The following is a 17,882-nucleotide window of genomic DNA, read 5'->3' on the forward strand; positions in this document are numbered from 1 at the left end:
CGGTCCTGTTGACCGTCATATGTGGACCTCTGCAGAAAGAAGGAGAGAAAGGAGAAAAACGATGATACAGTTTGAAATTACACTATGATATCGCTCGCGGAGCCCATCAACTCTGTCTCGAATTAGAAGACTAAAATCAATCAGCCGAGTGGTTGAACGTGCGACTGGGCAGTGAAACCGTAAACGTCACGTCACATGACGAAGCGTTACTTACTTGCCCACGCGTTGTCGCGTGAATTGCACGTCACTCTCCTGAACTGTTACTGGCAACTAAACAGCGCGAGCGGTTTAGCAAGTATTACACCTCCCGGTTCATCCGCTATGCGCCCCAAACACACACAACACCCTCTTCCGGCGTTTCCAGTGTATTCATGTGCTTTCTTGTCGCCAACGGAACTGGTTTTGGGAGGCGGAGGAGGTGCTTCCCGAAGTGGTATTAAGAATAAACTTGTCAGTGGGACTCTTCGCAGATATACTGTCTTCAGTTAAATTTGTGCATCCAGCGTCTTTACAATGTTAGCGATGACCGCTCCATTGAACTCAAGGATGAATATGAATTAGAGAAAGGCGAAGACGCCCCTATGAGCATGGCCGTCCACCAAAAGGTGAGTTGTTATAGTTATGCAAAGTCATATCTGTTTACACCGACTACAGACTGCGACCATTGTTTGCGGCGTTAACAGCGTAGAAGAAAAGCTTTTGAAAGGCGAGAACGAGCATTGCCGGACATTCAGCGTTGCTGCAGCGAAGTGTGTCATTCACTTCCCTTGGTTAATGGATAAACATTCATATGTGATTCTAGAATCAAGCCGCTGACTACCACGAATACTATACCCGTTGTCCCAGACAAGGACGATTTTCAAGTTGAATTTTTTTCATTTGCTCTTCAATTTCATACTAATTAAGATTCCAGAAAGTGACGGTGTTGTCACCAGATGGAACCCTGCTGGCTATTGCTGGTTCAAACGACGTTCGTGACTGTTTATAACCTCTTTGATAATGAATTAACACCTTCCTATAGTTAACTCTTCTTTCTTTCCCATCTTTGGAACCAGTCGTTGAGACCATTCACGTTGAGAGGGACATATATGATGCTACGTTCTCCAAAAACAACGTTCGTGCCGTTCTTGGATACTATTTTTTGATCAGGCTAACTGTCTTGCTAGTTGGTAATCACAACTACACATAACCTCTTGGTCTATGGCCTACCAACAACTGTGCCCAAATCCTCTACTACAACATCACCCAAAAAGTCCAAGAAAAAAAGCAAAGCCACTGCCAGCGAAACTAATGAAAAGCTTTCGTCTTTGGAATTACAAAAGACTGTTGATGTACCGCCATCAACGGGTGAAGGGAGCACGTTCCGCGCCGGCAGGTAGGCCTTTGCAGCAACCCAAATGTTTTAATTTCCGCATCTCACAATTGAATATGATAGATACCACCCTACGGACGACAAGACAATGTATACAGTCATCAATGTCGTACCTCCTAGATCTCGCAAAACTAAAAGTTTGAACCGCCAATCTTTTATCTGCAAATGGAACACTAGTTCATGGGTGTTGGAAAAAATACGAAAGGTCGGGGATGGTGGGCTTACTTGTATGGACTTGAGGTAAAAAGTCAAAGACGTCGTATTTTGAATTCGTTGGACTGATCAATCGTGAACATAATATAGTCCCGATGGCCGCTTTATAGGATATGGGTTCTCTGACTTGACAGTAGGATTGTTGGACGCAAAAAGCCTCAGTGTATGTCATTGCTCTTAATACTTGAATTTGCTAACATCTGGTTTCCTATAGCCCTTTGCTTCTATTTTGAAGGCTCACGAATTCCCCCCAACAATTGTCAAATTCAATTTAGATTCCACTCTGCTTATTTCTGGAAGCCCGGATAATTCAATTCGAATTGTATCTATACCAAGCGATGCTACTGGTTCCTGTACGAGTTTTGTTTTTGTTTTCGTAAACTCACTAACGATTGTGCTTTAGCTCTCACCACCATCGTGATCATTCTTTTAACAATTTTGGTTTTGCTGCTTGCGGTAGCAGCCAGACAATTCCCTGGTGGTATTGGTCTGTAACTTGTAACACTGTTATACTTTTACAAGGATATATGTTTATATAGAATCAATATGCTGTGTATAGTACAATAAAGAAGGCACCTAATCAAGTGCCAGGTATAATACGACGTACCAAATACATAATAGGGGATTAGTCGTAGTCGTCTTCTTCAACAAGTTTTCTTTTCACGCCGTTAGAAGGTTCTACCAGAGATGTTGATACCTCCTCCATCCCATCACTCTCTTCGTCTTCATCGTCGCCTCCGGCGAACAACCCGTCTTCTTCTTCTTCAGCAGCGTCGCTGCCCTCGTCCTGGTCCATACGCATACCTGAGGGTGTTCCAAGCATATCAACATCGGCCGGAGTGGCTATCGCACTGATAGGGAAGGGTGCCTCTTCTCTCATAGGCTGATCCTGTGACGGTTGGCGTTCGATAGGAGCTGGTACCATATCTGTATCTTCCTCCTCTTCCTCCTCTGATTCTGACTCTTCAATTTCCTCGATCTCTTCGTCATAGAGTTTGACGCCGGGGGGTGGTTTGTTGGGGATCAAGTCAAAGTCGACCGAGGCCAGACACTCCGACGCCGGAGGAAGACGGAGACCGAAGACTTCTGGGACAGCGGGAAGGGGTTGCGCATTGACTTCCGCGGCGAGCGACAATATGTACTGGTGATGTCATATTCAAATTGAGACAGAAAATCTACTCGGTATATGTTGCCGACTGACCTCTTTGGGCACGCGTCCGCCGAACTCCCAGCCGACACGAGCTTGGACGGCAAGGGTTACATCGTCCATCTCGATCTTGCCTGCGCGGTTGGCGTGTTCGGCGTAGACACTCGCGTCGGTCAGGACCTGGGTTGTGTACCTATGGGAGAACTCGAGGAGCTGGTGCAAGACGCCTGGCTGTACATCCTGCACCGAGGGCGCAGAGGAGAGTATTAATGCGATTGCCCGGGCAGTGGCTGGGAGATTGTCCGCTGGACGAGACATGGTTGTTCTGCTCCAATGACCGAGACGCGCTCAGAATTGCGTTGATGACATGTGTTTGGCAAGGGCCTCAGCCAATGGGAGGCTTGCGTGTGCTGATTGGCTCGATTTGCTGCGGACCAATGAGGATGGTGGGAGCATGTGACTGGCCGGTGGGACACCAATTGAATGACAAAGCCAGGCCGTCTCCACACTGGTCCCTCCTCAGTCCTTTACACCCATCGACCATGTTCCGCTCAGCCATCTCCAACTCTGTCCGCTCTCTGTCCCGCCCTATCGTTTCCAGGGCCGCCGTCAGGCCAATTGCTGCCCGTGGCTACCACGAAAAGGTCATTTCTCACTATGAAAAGCCTAGAAACGTACGTCTGGTCTCTCTCCGAAAAGTCTGGACCGACCCGTTTATCTGATAACAACATGCACAGGTGGGCTCTCTCCCCAAAAATGACCACGACGTTGGAACAGGCCTTGTTGGCGCGCCTGCGTAAGTCTCACCCTTTCTCTTCCCAATGTCTTGCCTACGCGAGTGGCTGACGGCCGTCCTCGCCATTGGCCCCCCTGTTGCATTGATCAATGCGGAGCTAACCGGGATTTTTTTTTTTCACAGGTGCGGCGATGTGATGAAGCTGCAGATTCGCGTCGACGACGACGGGATCATCTCGGACGTCAAGTTCAAGACCTTTGGGTGTGGCAGCGCCATTGCTGCCAGCTCGTATATGACCGAGCGCGTCATGGGCCTTTCTCTTGACGATGCTGGCAAAATCAAGAACACCGAAATTGCCAAGGAATTGTGCCTGCCCCCCGTAAAGCTACATTGCTCAAGTATGCATCTTACACCCTCGGTCTTTCCTGCGTTGTTTACTGAATTGCGTTCTACTCAGTGTTGGCTGAGGATGCCATCCGTTCGGCCATTCGGGATTATCGCTCGAAGCGTGCTAAACTTGCTGACGGCAAAGCGAAGACGACGCAAGCCGGCTTCATTGATGTCTCCCAAAACTCTCCGACGGGCGAAACCAATGCTACGCATCAGCAAGCCTGATTTGTATCTCTCTACCCCTTGCTTGTTTGTTTTACTCCTTGTTGTCGCATGAAAATTACCGTTATATTCACATTCTCAGTACCTAGTCTTCATTTTTATTAACCATCTGTACTATAGTTCTATGCATACCATGACCAACTTTTCTTGTCCCATACACATTTGTTGAAACAAGAAAATACTAGATTTTGACTGTTACCCTTTTCTTCTGCTGTAAGATGAACTGGACGGATATCGGTCGCAAGTTCGCAACCTTGCATTCAGTCAAAAACACATGCAACGAAGTGGTATTAACTCGGCCGATGATGGTTGAAAAGCAGTATAGCAAAAAAAAACCGATGGAATAAATACATAGTGAACGAATCAAGTACCTTTCTGACCAACAAAGGAGAAAGTGCCACCGCTGAACCACCTCTCGTTTGCTTCCTTCACTCGCTGGAGCTGCTTGCTGCGGTTGGTCAACTCGAAACCTAACCCCATGGGAATGTCGTGAGCAGATATAGAACCAAACGTGAAAAACAAAAACACCAACCTTGTGCGGGTGTGACGCTCAAAGATGTCGCGGTACCTGAAGTCTGCGATTGAGAGGACTGGGCAGACCGGGTGATAGCAGCCGTGCGCAGTTTGTTTGCCTTTGACATTTTCGCTGGTAAATATTTCATTCGTCAGTGCAAGGACGCGAAGAAAGACGTTTCTTGAGAGTAGAGAGGAGCCCAAGATGCTCACCTCGACTTTTGGCTTCTCCAAGCCCTGCTCTAATTTTGCCCATACTTGAACCCATCATACCAAGACCCTTTGTCTGATCAAAGGCACCAACCTCCTCCTCGGCCTCGCCGAACGCCATACGATTTTGCAACTTCCGCAGTTCAGTTTGAGCATAGGCCTCTTTCGCCTTGCGAGCTCTAAACAAGCACAAGAGGCACATGTTATCAGCAAACCGGAATCAAAAATAATTTTCATTCTCAAGAACATGAGAAGGCGTCACTTACCGTTTTCCACCACGACGCTTTTTCGGTCCGTCTCCAGGAATAGGTAGTGCTTTGGTGACTTTTGAAGGTGGGGGTGCAGCTAATCTGTCGATATGCTTTTCGATTTTGTCACGAAGCGACTCGCCGAATGAACCTGATCAATGAGAGTTCAAAATCTAACTTAATATCTTGGATAGTGTAAACAGACATACCATCTCTCCGAGACCTCTCCAAGTCCATACGGGCAGCGAGAACGCATTTAGCACCGACTGTACGTTGAATTTTGAGTTGATACTCTGGAGGCGTCTGCGTAACGATTTCAGACTGGAAAATAAATCCTGTATGTCGTTTTTGGGTGGCCGTTGAAAATCCAGCAGTAATTTTTCTTTGGGCACCAAGAAGCTGTCGAAAGACTATCAAAGTCGTGAAACAAAGACAAGGTCATCGACACGTACATGAGCATTGCAGGCTGGCATTTTGGCGAGACCCGCGAGTCCACCGGCGACTCCGAGCAGTTTGGCAGCTGTGGTAGTTCCAACAATAGCTGACAGATTGGGTGCAAGTACATTCATTCGTGAACTGACATACATGAAAATCTAAAAAATCATAAGGATGTGCTTTCAGAGAGACATTATGAAAGGCACGTACCTTTTTACGGGCTTCTTCTAGTCTGTCTGCAAGATCGCATGCCCGCTGGACAGCACCCCATTCTGCGTCGGAAAGTTGTTTTCCCGAAGTGGTTGTTGATGTGACGGCAACACTCATGATGATAGCGGGAGGAAGGACACCTTGAAGATCGGCTTTCGCGAGCTCCTGTAGTGAAAAAATGAGATACGCATGCGTGCAAAAGAAGGCATGAAGGGGCGCACCTCGACGTTGGCCAGAGCGCGTACGGAGCGTATGTACATGGCCGGATCTGTGACGAGCTGCTCAAGTTCTGGGAAGCGAGGGGCATAATGGTCGCGGATGAACTGGATGAAGAAATGGGTGAAAGTCGAAGAGTAGATAGTGATGGGACTGACCTTGTGCACGACGAGAATTTCGTTATCGACATCGACGGAAAGATTGTTTGCCTGGACAATGACATTATATTCTGGATTTAAATGAGCAGGGAGGGCCATTTGAGCATTGGGAGTTGGGTTTGCTTGGTACTTGTCAATATCCTGTGGATATCGTAAGTCAGCAGTGGTTTCTATAGAGAAAACGAACGGACCTTGAGGATATCGTTCATACGCTTGCTGCCCTCGAGCTTGGCAATCTTGCTAACATCCTCGATGCCTCCGAGCTCCATGCGCTGAACATCCTCTGCATCGAGTTCTTCGGCAGGCTTTATTCCTCCCTCGAGAACGAGGCCACCGACCTCTATGGGCTTTCCATCGGGGCATTTGGGGGAGTCGTCGTCGGCATCATCGTCTGACATGTCCTCGTCGCCATCGCCTGCTGCTTTGCGCTTGAGACCATTTGAGGAGGAGGCGAGAGGCGAGGGGACATTCTGCTGCTCCTCTTCCTCTTCCTCTCCGCCAGAGAAGCCTTCGAGATCGGCGAGGAGTTCGTCTGCGAGTCCGCTCATGGATGTGGTTTTGAGTTGAAGTGCGTCGGCGCGGTGGACAGAAAGAGAGTGACCGTGGGAATAGCTGAAATTGGAAAGTCAGGGGCGAGGAGGCGACAAGTTGTGTGTTACTATTACCATTACTATTGCTATACTACATAGTAACAGTAATACAGCAAAGAAGACTGACTCTCCATTGGCTATGATTATGATGCTAGGTATGGAGCGCAGAGGACCTGAAGGGGTGATGACGTCGACGGATTTGTCATGTTGCGTCATTGATCCAAGGCGGGACTGATAACTAGAATTTTACGACGATTTCTCCCCATCCTCCCCCAACAATGCCCCCCGGTGTCATCCACGCCTTCAAAAGTACGCCCCCGCTCTTTTCTTTTTCTCTTCCTCGCTGACCCTCCCAGGTCTTATCCGCCATGGAAAGCACCACGCTGAAGTCGCTAAACACGACAACCACATCTCCCAAGTTCCCCCAGATCCGAGTCCAGAAGACACTGACAACTCACGTGGCTTACGTCACAACGTCCACAACAACCACCATCCAGACAACCAGTCAAAGCCAATGTCGCCCCCAGCGAGAGAGGTAGCAGAGCAAATCGTCGATGAGGAGCGCAAGGCAAAGGCAAAGATGCCCTCCTACAAGGGCCTCGAGAATTTCAGGCTTGAGGACAAGATGGGAGAGTACGTCACCCGTCCATCATTCCCCGACATATCCTGATCAGCTGCCCAGCGGCGCCTTTTCCAATGTCTATCGTGCCGTCGACCTCACCTCTGGCAAAAAGGTCGCCAGTGAGTCCACTTGCTCAATTTAGCACTCGTTCTATCCTCACCTTATTGCCTCCAGTCAAGGTCGTCCGCAAGTATGAGCTTAATTCCTCCCAGGTACGTGCCGTGCTCCATTTTTCCTTGCCTTCTTTCTCTTTTTATTTGTTTTATGTATACTTACACTTGATTTTCGTTCCATTTGGCCTTCTTGCGCGCGTCCTTTCTTTCTTGAACATTAGGCAGGTGATAAACACTTGAATCCTCAGTTCAAGAAGAAGCCCCGCGTTACAGAGGTGCCGTTTTATCTTCATTCCCCTCTCAGGTCTCCGCTTTGTGTTCTGACCTCCATCCCTTACCATAGCGTGCAAATATTCTCAAGGGTTGGTCTTGATGTGTTTTTTCCGTTATTTTAAAACAACCACTGATTTTCGCCTTAAAGAGGTCCAGATTATTCGGGGAACTTCTCATCCCTCGATCGTAAAACTTTACTCTTTCTCCGAGTCAGAGGAATATTATTACCTCGTCATGGAGTGTAAGTGTTTTGCCTTTGGCCAAGCCTCCATCTTATCTAATCTTTTTTTCAAGTGATGGAAGGAGGAGAACTTTTCCACCAGATCGTCAAGCTTACCTATTTCAGCGAGAACCTTGCTCGTCATGTCATTTTGCAGGTAGCTCGTGGTATTAGGTACCTACATGAAGAACGTGGTGTCGTGCATCGAGACATCAAGCCAGAAAACCTTCTGTTCGAAAGAATTCCCATCATCCCGTCAAAAAATCCTATACATCGTCCCTATGACGAAGAAAAGGAGGACGAGGGCGAGTTCATTCCCGGCGTGGGTGGCGGCGGCATTGGCCGCGTTAAAATCGCCGATTTTGGTCTCAGTAAAGTCGTCTGGAACGAGGAGACCATGACCCCATGCGGAACCGTTGGTTATACTGCCCCGGAAATTGTTAAAGATGAACGATACAGCAAAAGCGTCGATATGTGGGCCCTCGGCTGCGTTCTGTATACCCTTCTTTGTGGTTTCCCCCCTTTCTACGATGAGAGCATAAATGTTCTTACCGAAAAGGTCGCGAGGGGTTATTATACTTTCCTTAGTCCCTGGTGGGATGATATCAGTCATTCTGGTACGAATCCATCGGCTTATTTCCTCCTAATGTATCACTTTTACTCACTTATACTACTTGATCCAGCTAAGGATCTTATAAGCCATCTACTATGCGTAGACCCTGCACAGCGTTATACGATCGACGAGTTCCTAAATCACCCATGGTGCAACGCAGCCCCAGCCCCAGCTCCTCCCGCCACCCCATATACGTACGGAAATCTTAAGGATCCACTTTCAAATCAGCCACTCGATTCTCCGCTTTTGTCGGCAGCCAGGGGTGGTCGCATACACGAGGGACGCAGTCCTGGAATCGCCACGCTCAAAGAGGCCTTTGATATTACCTATGCGGTACACCGGATGGAGGAAGAGGGTGCCAGGAGACGAAAGTATAATGGCCGCGGCGGTGCAGGTACTCGTGGATTCTTAACCAACTTGAACGAGGACGACGAAGAGGAAACGGAATATGGCAGCGAAGAGACGAGTGACGACGAGGCGGCGCAACGCCGATACCAACAAAACGCGGCGGAAGGTCAGCAGGCCCATATCCCTCATGCATCTGTTATGGAAGGACGAGCTGGTCAGAGGGACCAAGGCGGCCGAGGCAGGGTTATCACCGCTGCAGGCGCGGGCCAGCCTGATCCTACCCAAAGTAAAACTCGAACACCTGGACGGTCAAGAGCTGCCCATAAAGGATTCGAGTTGGATTTGGACGGTGCCACTCTTCTCGGACGCAGGGGTAAACGTGCAGTTGGGGTGTCGAGCCCTTTGAAGATGGAGGGTTTGCACGTGAACGATGAACGAGCCGGGAGCCCCATGCATCTATAGATTAAAACGTCGGATGCGTTTTTAACCCCCAACGTCATCAGTGGGTGACGACGTTCCATCTGCACACATCCCTATTGTACACTATCGCCCTTGCATTTGGTCTGGCATCTTTCCTTTGTATTCCGTCTTATGTATCATCCTTTTCGTTTCGGTTCTTTGTTTTACATACACCATACTGTGTAATCTGCATATATCCCTACTGAACATTTTTTCTGACATTCTGTTCGGTCCTTTGGCTATTTTCGACGCTCAACTCTTCTTTATCTTTATTTTTTTCCTTTCATTGTACTTGACTGGGCATTCATGTTGCATATAACACAGACGGACAACGCGCATGTTGTAGAATATTACACGAGAGCAATGCACGCCTGCACACTGGTTTCCAATTTCCTTTTTTTTAGTAGAACGTTTTTGCTTTCATCACCGTAAGGGTTTTTGGTTGGTTATTCTGATCTACCCTTCCAAGTTTTCTATGCGCCAGTTCAACGGGCTTTCTCCCCATCGAGGGTATACTATTCTGCGGTGGAATCCTCCGAGTACGTAAAATTGACATCCTCACTCATTACCCCACATACCGGTGCAATTCAATTGCAACGACAGTGACATACCACACCCCCCATTTCCACAAACACCCATTCTCGACGCAGGATGTGCACAACTTGGGGTCCCTTGTTTCCATTTGCTTGTAGTTATTCAAGTCTCAGGGTGCAAGGAGTAAATATAGCGGTATTTACCCGTCTCTAGCTACCCAAAATCCATATTATCCTTATCATATCAGACTCAGCGAGACGCGGCGCGTAAGCAAAGAGTCGCTTCTGCTTTGGTAACAGGAAACAGGCTGGCCTCGTACAGATGGCCGTCGACAGAGTTCGACAGTCACGCCGATCAGCAAAACTGATCAAGGTTCGAACCCGACCCTCTCAAAAAATTGAATGTGTGGCGCATTTAGAACCAACAATTACTGGATTTAGTCGAGTAAGGCACGGGGGCACGGGCTTTTGTCCAAGGAGAAGCCCCCCTGGAGAAGTCTGGGGAAGCACAGAAAGGAACCAATGGGAAATTCCAAAAAAGCAGTGCAACCATGAAAAAGAATTTTCGATATTTTGTAAATCCGGAGTGAGTACGTATGCTTCTTTTTTCATTTCCGTGGTCAGCCTCAACTTTTTTGATTTTTGAACTTTCAGCCTTCTTATAATTGTACTAGTCCCAGGGGACACCCGACACTTGACGCAACCGATGAAGAAATCGTGGAAAACCTAGGAGGTTGTTCTGGAGATGGATATGCGCAGTCGACTCTGGGTTTTTAATAGACGAGATACATCCAGTACGAAGTATCCGCGTAGTCGGAGTATAGTGGTTGTTTTGGGTACAAGGCACAAGGAGGTGAAGTAAGCAATAGACTCGCGTGAAAGTACAGCGATGCTGTGAAAATAAAGAAAAAAGCAGGTATAGAGGCAATTGCCGTTGTCATACCTCGACAGTAACTTTAAGTGTTCTAACCATAACTCCGAGAAAGGGGTGGGTATGATTTGCAGTACCAATACACATACACGGAAACTCTGACGCACGTAGAATCGTGAATGGCCTGTAGGTGGATAAAATAGGTTCGAACCCCTTGATGTTTTATTCTCGAGTTTGAGGGGCTACAATCCTTTTATGGTGTTGGTTTCTGTGCTTCTGCTGGTCTTGTCAACTTTAGTCTCGCAAATATCCAGCGGCAGACGCCTGGCAGAAGATATCCGAATAAACGCGGTTTCCGACGAAACAATGGACTGATGAGTACGCCGAAACCTCGGGGTAAACTGTACACAATGTTGCAGAGATTGGCGGTATTATTCTGCCCTTCGTGGATCAAAATTCAATCAACATCTTGATCATCGAAGGACCCACATACCATGATGGATATATGTACTTTCTCCTGTCGACTGTTGAAATATTCAGTGTAACGTTTAGTCTTCCAAGGCTGTTGTTAATCAACCCACAAAAGGTTCGCGCACAAGGAAAGACCAATTTACCGAATACTTTCAGGGTCAACTGTCGATTAACCTTTTCCACGTCGAAATAAACACTAAACATGGACTGAGGGAATGGCATGGAGGATTTCGTAAAGACATGAGCAATCCCCTTGAAAGATTAATTGCCTCGACAAAGCGACTTGAAGCGATTATGAACGTCATTCCCTAAAAGAGCATAATTGTATTGGACTGTGATGAAACAACTGGGGTAGGGCGCTTATGCTGTGAGTAGTTGATGGTGAAGATGCAATCATCTGTACATGTGCAGATCTACAACGCCCGGACCGGGTGAAAAGGCGTTCACCCGCGTAAACATACAGCGCTGGACATTTGGTCTTGCTCAGATGCATATTATGACCACCCTGAGAAATACCGCTCAATTAAACTCAATCATGTCACCGAAAACCTCTCGGAGTTCGCTTCCGCAACGTTGAGTTTAGGTGGATTTTATGCTGGTAGGCGACCGATTCAAAGAAGCCTGCACAAGGACATGTCTTCTGCCGCAAGCGTGGGTTTCATCCAACGGTTCCACCGAGCCAATGCACAATATTATGACTGATCAATTGCTCAGTTGAATTGTTGAGTGGATTTGCATGAACCGAAAAGTGTACCAGGTATTCAAGAGGTGTCGGGAAATTAAGCCTGAAGCGACCTTTCATGGCCCAAAATAATGAACCCGTTCTAGAAAATGGTGGTTGAGAAAAGGAAATGTCTCTTTTAGCACTGTTCAGGATATGGTGTCTGGGGGTTGTTGCAACTACCGCCTCAGTCAGACGTTCCGAGCTGAAGCGTTGTCACGGTGTAACCAGTAAAACGGATAAGACAGTCCAATATGAATTCAGGGATACCAATTGCTCCTTTAACAAAACGCAGATCGTATTTGAGGGGCCTGGTAGGGCGGGAGACGAATGCGACTTCACGCAGCAAATAGCAGATAGTAAAGTGGGGCTAGACTGACACATTGAGGGGTCCGATTGTAGTAGCGGAGGTGTGAAGAAATAAAACTGCCAAATGAAATGACAAATCCGCGGTCGATAGAGGCCATATTAGCCTTGAAATCCTGAAATTCGGATGAGTGACAATATCCAAAGCCAGTATATGAGATTTTTGCGTCAAAGTCTTGCGCGATATGTCAGCGTCTTCCCCATTCGCCGAGGTGTCAACAACATCGCAAGTTCACTACGAGAGGTTCAGAGGCATAATATACGAGCATTCGTCATAAGGAGATTAGACATTGTGAAAGCGGAGGTCTTCTGCTCTACAACCTTGGTCTTGGGCCTGGTCTCATGTCGAGCAGGTAATATGCTAAGCGGATCGGCAAGTAAGGGGGGAAATTTGCTTGTCCACGACGGTTTGGGGTAGGTTCGTTAATCCGGTGCATGCGTCGTGAGACTGAAGCGAGGTATATTCCACTTTGCCGTAATCATCCCGTGAAGAGAACAAGTGCTCAGAGTTGGGAGACAAAGAGATGATGATGTAGATAAAAAGATCGATAAGGTGTCCTATGACCGGAGGCAATCGAAATAGGACCATACAGTGAATACTGGAGCAGAAAATGGTGCTAATCAGGATTGATAATGTGGGATAGAATTCGGATGCCTGCTTGCACAACCGAACGATGGAGACGAGTTGTACTCTCCGACGCTATGGCTCACAGTACGTGTGATTATATCGCACAAATGCCACCTTTGGAGATGAATTACTTTCGGTTTTGACATGGGGTGCTTTTTAGATAAGGATAGGTTCGTGATGAAAGATTGGTGCTGGTAAGAATAGCGTTCGTCTGACAAAACATAAGGAATACCTGTAGACGAGAATAGATCTTCTTTGTGCTTCTGATCATCTTTTTGACTTTTCGTCATTTTGGACTAGTGACTTCTTGCTTATTACGATGAACACAAACATTCCGTTTGTTGCCTTTGCACCAAAATGAGATCCGTATATAGCAATTGCTAGGGTCATATCTGTGAATGTGGATAAGGCCTTTTGTGATCCAGACCGACTAGATAGATTTTGATGAATCGAGGCACTGGACATATGTCCGATGACCTTGCTCCCTAACAAGGACGGCATAGGCAAAAGACAAAAGATTTCTAGAAACCCAGACGTTAGTTAAAATTGAAATGAACATTTGAGCATTTGGCACAGTACTGACACTAGCACGTCCAAAGCAATGTAACAACACTGACGAGCTGGGCTGGATGATTCCGACATTCGCACGAGGTGCAAGATCTGGGATGTCGCTGCCATAAAAGAGAAGCCTTGGGATGCAAGTAGATTGACCGCATGGAGTGAATCGGCAATTCAAAAAGAAAGGGTTCCACGGATAGAAATCTAGCGCAGATAACAGCAATAAGCAGGGAATGGTAGTGGATAAACCGCGTTCCGATTGACCACAGAAGAGCCTCGGAAAGTCGTAAATGGTCGAGAAACTTTACCGGGGCGTACGGAATGAGTCGCGAGTCCACGGCGGAACCCTGCAGCTCCGATTATTTTGAAAATGGGGCTTGCAATACAGTACGTATGAAAAGATGGACTGAAATGGATGAGTTGCGCCTCTCCCTGTGTGGAAAATTGGAGCAAATGCATTCCACATTTGTTATATTTGCAAATTCTACATTATTGCTTCAAAGTTGACGATCGTGAGCTGTGCAATACCGCATTTTAGACTTGATCAGCAGACATTGCAGGCAGGCTATTCTTACCTACTGCATTTACGCCAAAATAAACTGAGGCTGTCGTCATACTTTTCTAGACGAACAGACAGACACGGAAATGAACTCGGTACCACGAAAAAAGGACTGTATAAGGTATGTGAGTAAAAAGCAAAGGGCATTGTAAAGTTTCTCACAAGTCAGTTGTAAAAAAGGTTCAATCCGAACCCTTAAACGGTCCGAAGTCAACATGTATCATTGTTCGATAATCGAATGAACATTGGACCGTAAGCACAACCTAAGTGGCCACCCCGGAAACGCGATGGGGTGAATCGGTTGCTAGCATGGGAACCGAAAGTGAACGTGGTAATCCAAGCTAAAACGACCTGGTGGTATCGGAAATGCATAACAAAGGTTTACGATGAAAGTGAAGGATCGCCATCACAGAAAAGGCTTCTCTTGAGAATTGTCATTTACACAGAACGAGATCGAAGATGCCACCCGACATGGAAGCAAACGTGAAGGCGAGAGAAGACTGAGAGTCTAGATGGTAGATACTGATGAGTCAAACAATGTTGTTGCTCCTAAAGTCCGTGAATCGGATAGTTGGTGAGAGTTTACTTGAAAAGTAAAGCATATCATGTCGATTGTCAGAGGCCGCCGTCAGGAAAACATTTGTGGTGGAAGTCACAAATGAGTGTCCGATTCGGGCTCGGAGGCGGCGTGAGTAGGTGGGTCACAGCACGTGATAAGCGCCGGGGAGTCGGTGGTCCGTGCGTTTTTCCAAATGAATAAATGCGGGCGTCGGTCATTGAAGCACCTCATACTTACCTTGATGGCATAAGCCCCTTCACGTACCTGGGTTTATGGGCCATGGAGATCCTCCATAGCACGGCGACCATGTCCTCAGAGGGTGTCTGTGGTTTGTATGGGCTCAGGCTCATGCACCGTCTCAATATTTCCCGGTCCTGCTTCGGCCACTCTGGCTGGGCAGGCTTCCTTTTTGACTGTCCGGGGTCCTAACCCTAACCTTAAGCAACAGTCTTTTTCTATGAATAGAGTTGGCGATCTGTGATCGCAGTGCATATTTTGTAAAGACAGCTAGATCAGCAACAACAAATCCCATTTTTAAAACATTTTCGTGTCTGTTGAGCAATCAGTAATCACTACCCATGTTACCCTGATCCTGCACTTATCAGAATTGCAATCACCTAGAGATAATCGCAAATTGTTTGCTGTTGGCTGAAAAACTGATTGCATCCTTCATTTTGCTCTATATGTGTACACTGTACAGCAAAGTCGGGATCTATGATCAAGAAGTCGCTGATGCTTCGCATGGTCCCTTACTCGGATAACCCGAAATGTTGACGTCCCTGGTCCCGTTAGCTATCACTCCCCGACAACCCAACTACATCTTGCTAGCACTATGTAACTGAAAGATCAGGTCGAACGGCGTTTGTTGCCGAGATGTCTCTATCGCGGCTTATTAGGCCCACTTACATCTTCTCAATAGACGCTCCGTCACGTATTCGATCTTGACATGTTTGTGTCTATCTGTTTGGCGTTGAACCGCACTCAATGTATTGACACGGGGGTACGCGCTATAAGCAATCCCAGTGCCACACATCTGTCGGTGTATATCTAGACAAGTGCGACTGTCGGGCACGCTCTGAGCGATGTGGGATCCTTTTAGAGGGACGTATATTTACATCTTCTGTAAACAGTATAGCTGTGCTCCGACTGGGACATCATCTGATATCAAATGATGGCTCCATACAGCGGATGGGTTGCAATAGACTCTAAAAGGTTGCAGTGCTGAGTGGATGTAATAGGATATTATGTGTATGAATCATCCGAGAGCGATGTTTTATGGATATTGCATGGGTGTAGTCGGTATCATGATGGCGACCGCATGCTTTGAACTGATGCAGAGTACGTCAGGTCGTAGACGGCTGGTCATTTGGCTATTCTGGATTCCCCGAGTGACTGAAACGGTCCGGGATAAAGGGTATAGGTCGGTCTGCGATGGGAAAAATAGAAAATAGCACACGGCGACCATGCAATTGAATTATGGTTGATGCGACATATATCCTCAATCACAGCAGTTCGTGACGCTGGCAAATTTATGACCGAATTTTCGTCTCGATATCGATAAATGTTGTAACCAGAGCCCAAGGAATGCAACGAGGTGTTCTTTTCCCGCTATGGGCGCCACATTGTTGGTGGCGGTGTATCGAAGCATACCTCCGAATTTCGAGGCTCGAGCATGAGGGAGGAAGTTCTGTAGATCAGAAGGCGGACAACAACTGCACCCACCGCAACCTAGATTAAACATCGAGTCGCCCAGCGAAAATAGCTTTGGCCAAAGCGCATCCAACGATCAAGTCCATGGTTTCGCCGAGATGAAAAAAAAAGTGTTGTCGCTGAATGGTACGCTAGAAGTCTCCGCTGTTTGCATATTTGTTAACACTCTGGTATTCTCGTCGACACCCTGAAGAAATAATAGATGGACAGTAGACAGGATGAGGCCGCTTTGACAGTGATTGTAGGCCATTGGCGGAAACACCCATCGGCGACAACATTCCATACATAGATTCACTTCAGTGACGAGAATACAATGGGAAAAAAGTGGATCCTATTCTTGGAGAGCTTCTGGACAAGGGGCATTAGAGAGGATTTTGTATTAGTGTAAGAATAATTTACCTTTATGTAAAATATTTTTATCGTGTAGCATGAGATGTCGTCCAAATATCTGGAAGTTTGGTGCGAGTCCGCGGGTTATTGATGAACAATGGAGGAAAAGCAAGTTCCATTGTAAACTAATTGTTTTCGAAGAAAAATCATAGTCAAGCTGCATGCATTATAATTCCTAACCTCGCAGAAATACGTGACCGAAAGAATCAAACGTAGTGTAAAAGCGAAATCGACCAGCCCAGGATGGCAGGACGGCGTTAGGCTTTCGGGCTGGATTATTTTTACTGTACCCCGCGAGTCTTCCACCAAGGATAACCTATATGGGGCCAGTCGTGTCATTCATCACTATTTAGTAGGCATAGGGCATCGGACGTTTTGTTGGGCTTCTGATCTTCGAGAATCACTTTGGAGCCGCGGCGTCTCTGCGGCAGAAGGGACAGAGCAAGACCAGTTATGGTAGGATGAGGAATGTTAGATTAGCAGAAAATGCAAGTTCAAAGCGTGTAGATGAATCAAGATAAAAGTATCCGAGAGGCTGGATAGTAGTCTGGGTATATCCGGAGTACGGTAAGGTATTGTGGTTTTGGAGATCAAGCAATGGCAAGCGCTATACATATACAGATCAGAGACTCCTACAGAAAGGCAAGGTTAGATAATAGAAAACTCCGCATAGGTGGATTATCTTTAGCTTGATACCGACATTATGATACATTTCCTGAGCGACAACGTCACCCTCCTCCCAATGACAGACGATATCTGCTCTGGAGAAAAGGAAGTCGAAATATCTCAAGGTCAGATGGCCAGATGAGCAGAGAAACAATCACAGGCAGCCCACCTGCCACCCTGGCCGAGATTTTCGTTAATTTGTACCAATACAACATATTTACTAAAATGCAAGAGTGAACCGCATGATCATCTTGAGTTGGTGTTGATGAGGAAATTTCTGGCGGACTCACAATCCGCGTGGTTGAATTTCCAGCATTCTTTCTTTAACCCTCTCCCCAATCTCCTTCATCCAACCTTTGAGTCGGTCACGATCCTTTCCAGGCCACGCACTGCTTTGCAGAGTAGAAGATAGGAGTTTTCTCATATAAGCCTTCAACAAATCAGCATCGAATTTGGGTCTCGGCGAGGAAGCCAACGATCGCGAAGGCGCCGGTGAGCGCAGGTCAGATACATGGGACATGAAGGAAGAAAGGTAACCAGCA

General features: G+C 47.0%; 6 protein-coding genes across 6 annotated transcripts; 3 read left to right on the plus strand and 3 right to left on the minus strand.

Annotated features, from left to right (window-relative positions):
* Positions 1–321: 321 nt before the first annotated feature.
* JR316_0004943 (Guanine nucleotide-exchange factor SEC12) lies at positions 322–2,080 on the plus strand (the record flags this gene model as incomplete). Its single annotated transcript, XM_047890707.1, has 11 exons — positions 322–450; positions 504–605; positions 655–749; positions 803–863; positions 914–970; positions 1,022–1,114; positions 1,167–1,375; positions 1,436–1,612; positions 1,676–1,748; positions 1,800–1,938; positions 1,989–2,080. The coding sequence occupies 11 exons, from the start codon at positions 322–324 to the stop codon at positions 2,078–2,080; spliced, it is 1,227 nt and encodes a 408-aa protein (XP_047750468.1).
* Positions 2,081–2,210: 130 nt separating this feature from the next.
* On the minus strand, positions 2,211–3,050 carry JR316_0004944 (Transcription initiation factor TFIID subunit 9; the record flags this gene model as incomplete). Its single annotated transcript, XM_047890708.1, has 2 exons — positions 2,211–2,726; positions 2,787–3,050. The coding sequence occupies 2 exons, from the start codon at positions 3,048–3,050 to the stop codon at positions 2,211–2,213; spliced, it is 780 nt and encodes a 259-aa protein (XP_047750469.1).
* Positions 3,051–3,274: 224 nt separating this feature from the next.
* Positions 3,275–4,083, plus strand: JR316_0004945 (iron-binding protein; the record flags this gene model as incomplete). Its single annotated transcript, XM_047890709.1, has 4 exons — positions 3,275–3,406; positions 3,470–3,528; positions 3,652–3,866; positions 3,926–4,083. The coding sequence occupies 4 exons, from the start codon at positions 3,275–3,277 to the stop codon at positions 4,081–4,083; spliced, it is 564 nt and encodes a 187-aa protein (XP_047750470.1).
* A 360-nt stretch (positions 4,084–4,443) lies between these two features.
* On the minus strand, positions 4,444–6,618 carry JR316_0004946 (U4/U6 small nuclear ribonucleoprotein Prp31; the record flags this gene model as incomplete). The annotated part of the gene is made up of 10 exons (XM_047890710.1): positions 4,444–4,550; positions 4,613–4,726; positions 4,807–4,982; positions 5,070–5,202; positions 5,261–5,450; positions 5,504–5,644; positions 5,697–5,861; positions 5,918–6,019; positions 6,071–6,211; positions 6,262–6,618. 10 exons carry the CDS (start codon positions 6,616–6,618, stop codon positions 4,444–4,446), a joined length of 1,626 nt encoding a protein of 541 aa, XP_047750471.1.
* A 320-nt stretch (positions 6,619–6,938) lies between these two features.
* JR316_0004947 (Serine/threonine-protein kinase srk1) lies at positions 6,939–9,311 on the plus strand (the record flags this gene model as incomplete). The annotated part of the gene is made up of 8 exons (XM_047890711.1): positions 6,939–6,969; positions 7,017–7,293; positions 7,343–7,401; positions 7,457–7,494; positions 7,739–7,757; positions 7,817–7,909; positions 7,963–8,505; positions 8,572–9,311. 8 exons carry the CDS (start codon positions 6,939–6,941, stop codon positions 9,309–9,311), a joined length of 1,800 nt encoding a protein of 599 aa, XP_047750472.1.
* An 8,155-nt stretch (positions 9,312–17,466) lies between these two features.
* JR316_0004948 (uncharacterized protein) lies at positions 17,467–17,860 on the minus strand (the record flags this gene model as incomplete). The annotated part of the gene is made up of 2 exons (XM_047890712.1): positions 17,467–17,560; positions 17,631–17,860. 2 exons carry the CDS (start codon positions 17,858–17,860, stop codon positions 17,467–17,469), a joined length of 324 nt encoding a protein of 107 aa, XP_047750473.1.
* Between the last annotated feature and the right edge of the window lie 22 nt (positions 17,861–17,882).

Source organism: Psilocybe cubensis, chromosome 4 (assembly GCF_017499595.1).
Source record: "Psilocybe cubensis strain MGC-MH-2018 chromosome 4, whole genome shotgun sequence".
Taxonomy (NCBI): domain Eukaryota; kingdom Fungi; phylum Basidiomycota; class Agaricomycetes; order Agaricales; family Agrocybaceae; genus Psilocybe; species Psilocybe cubensis.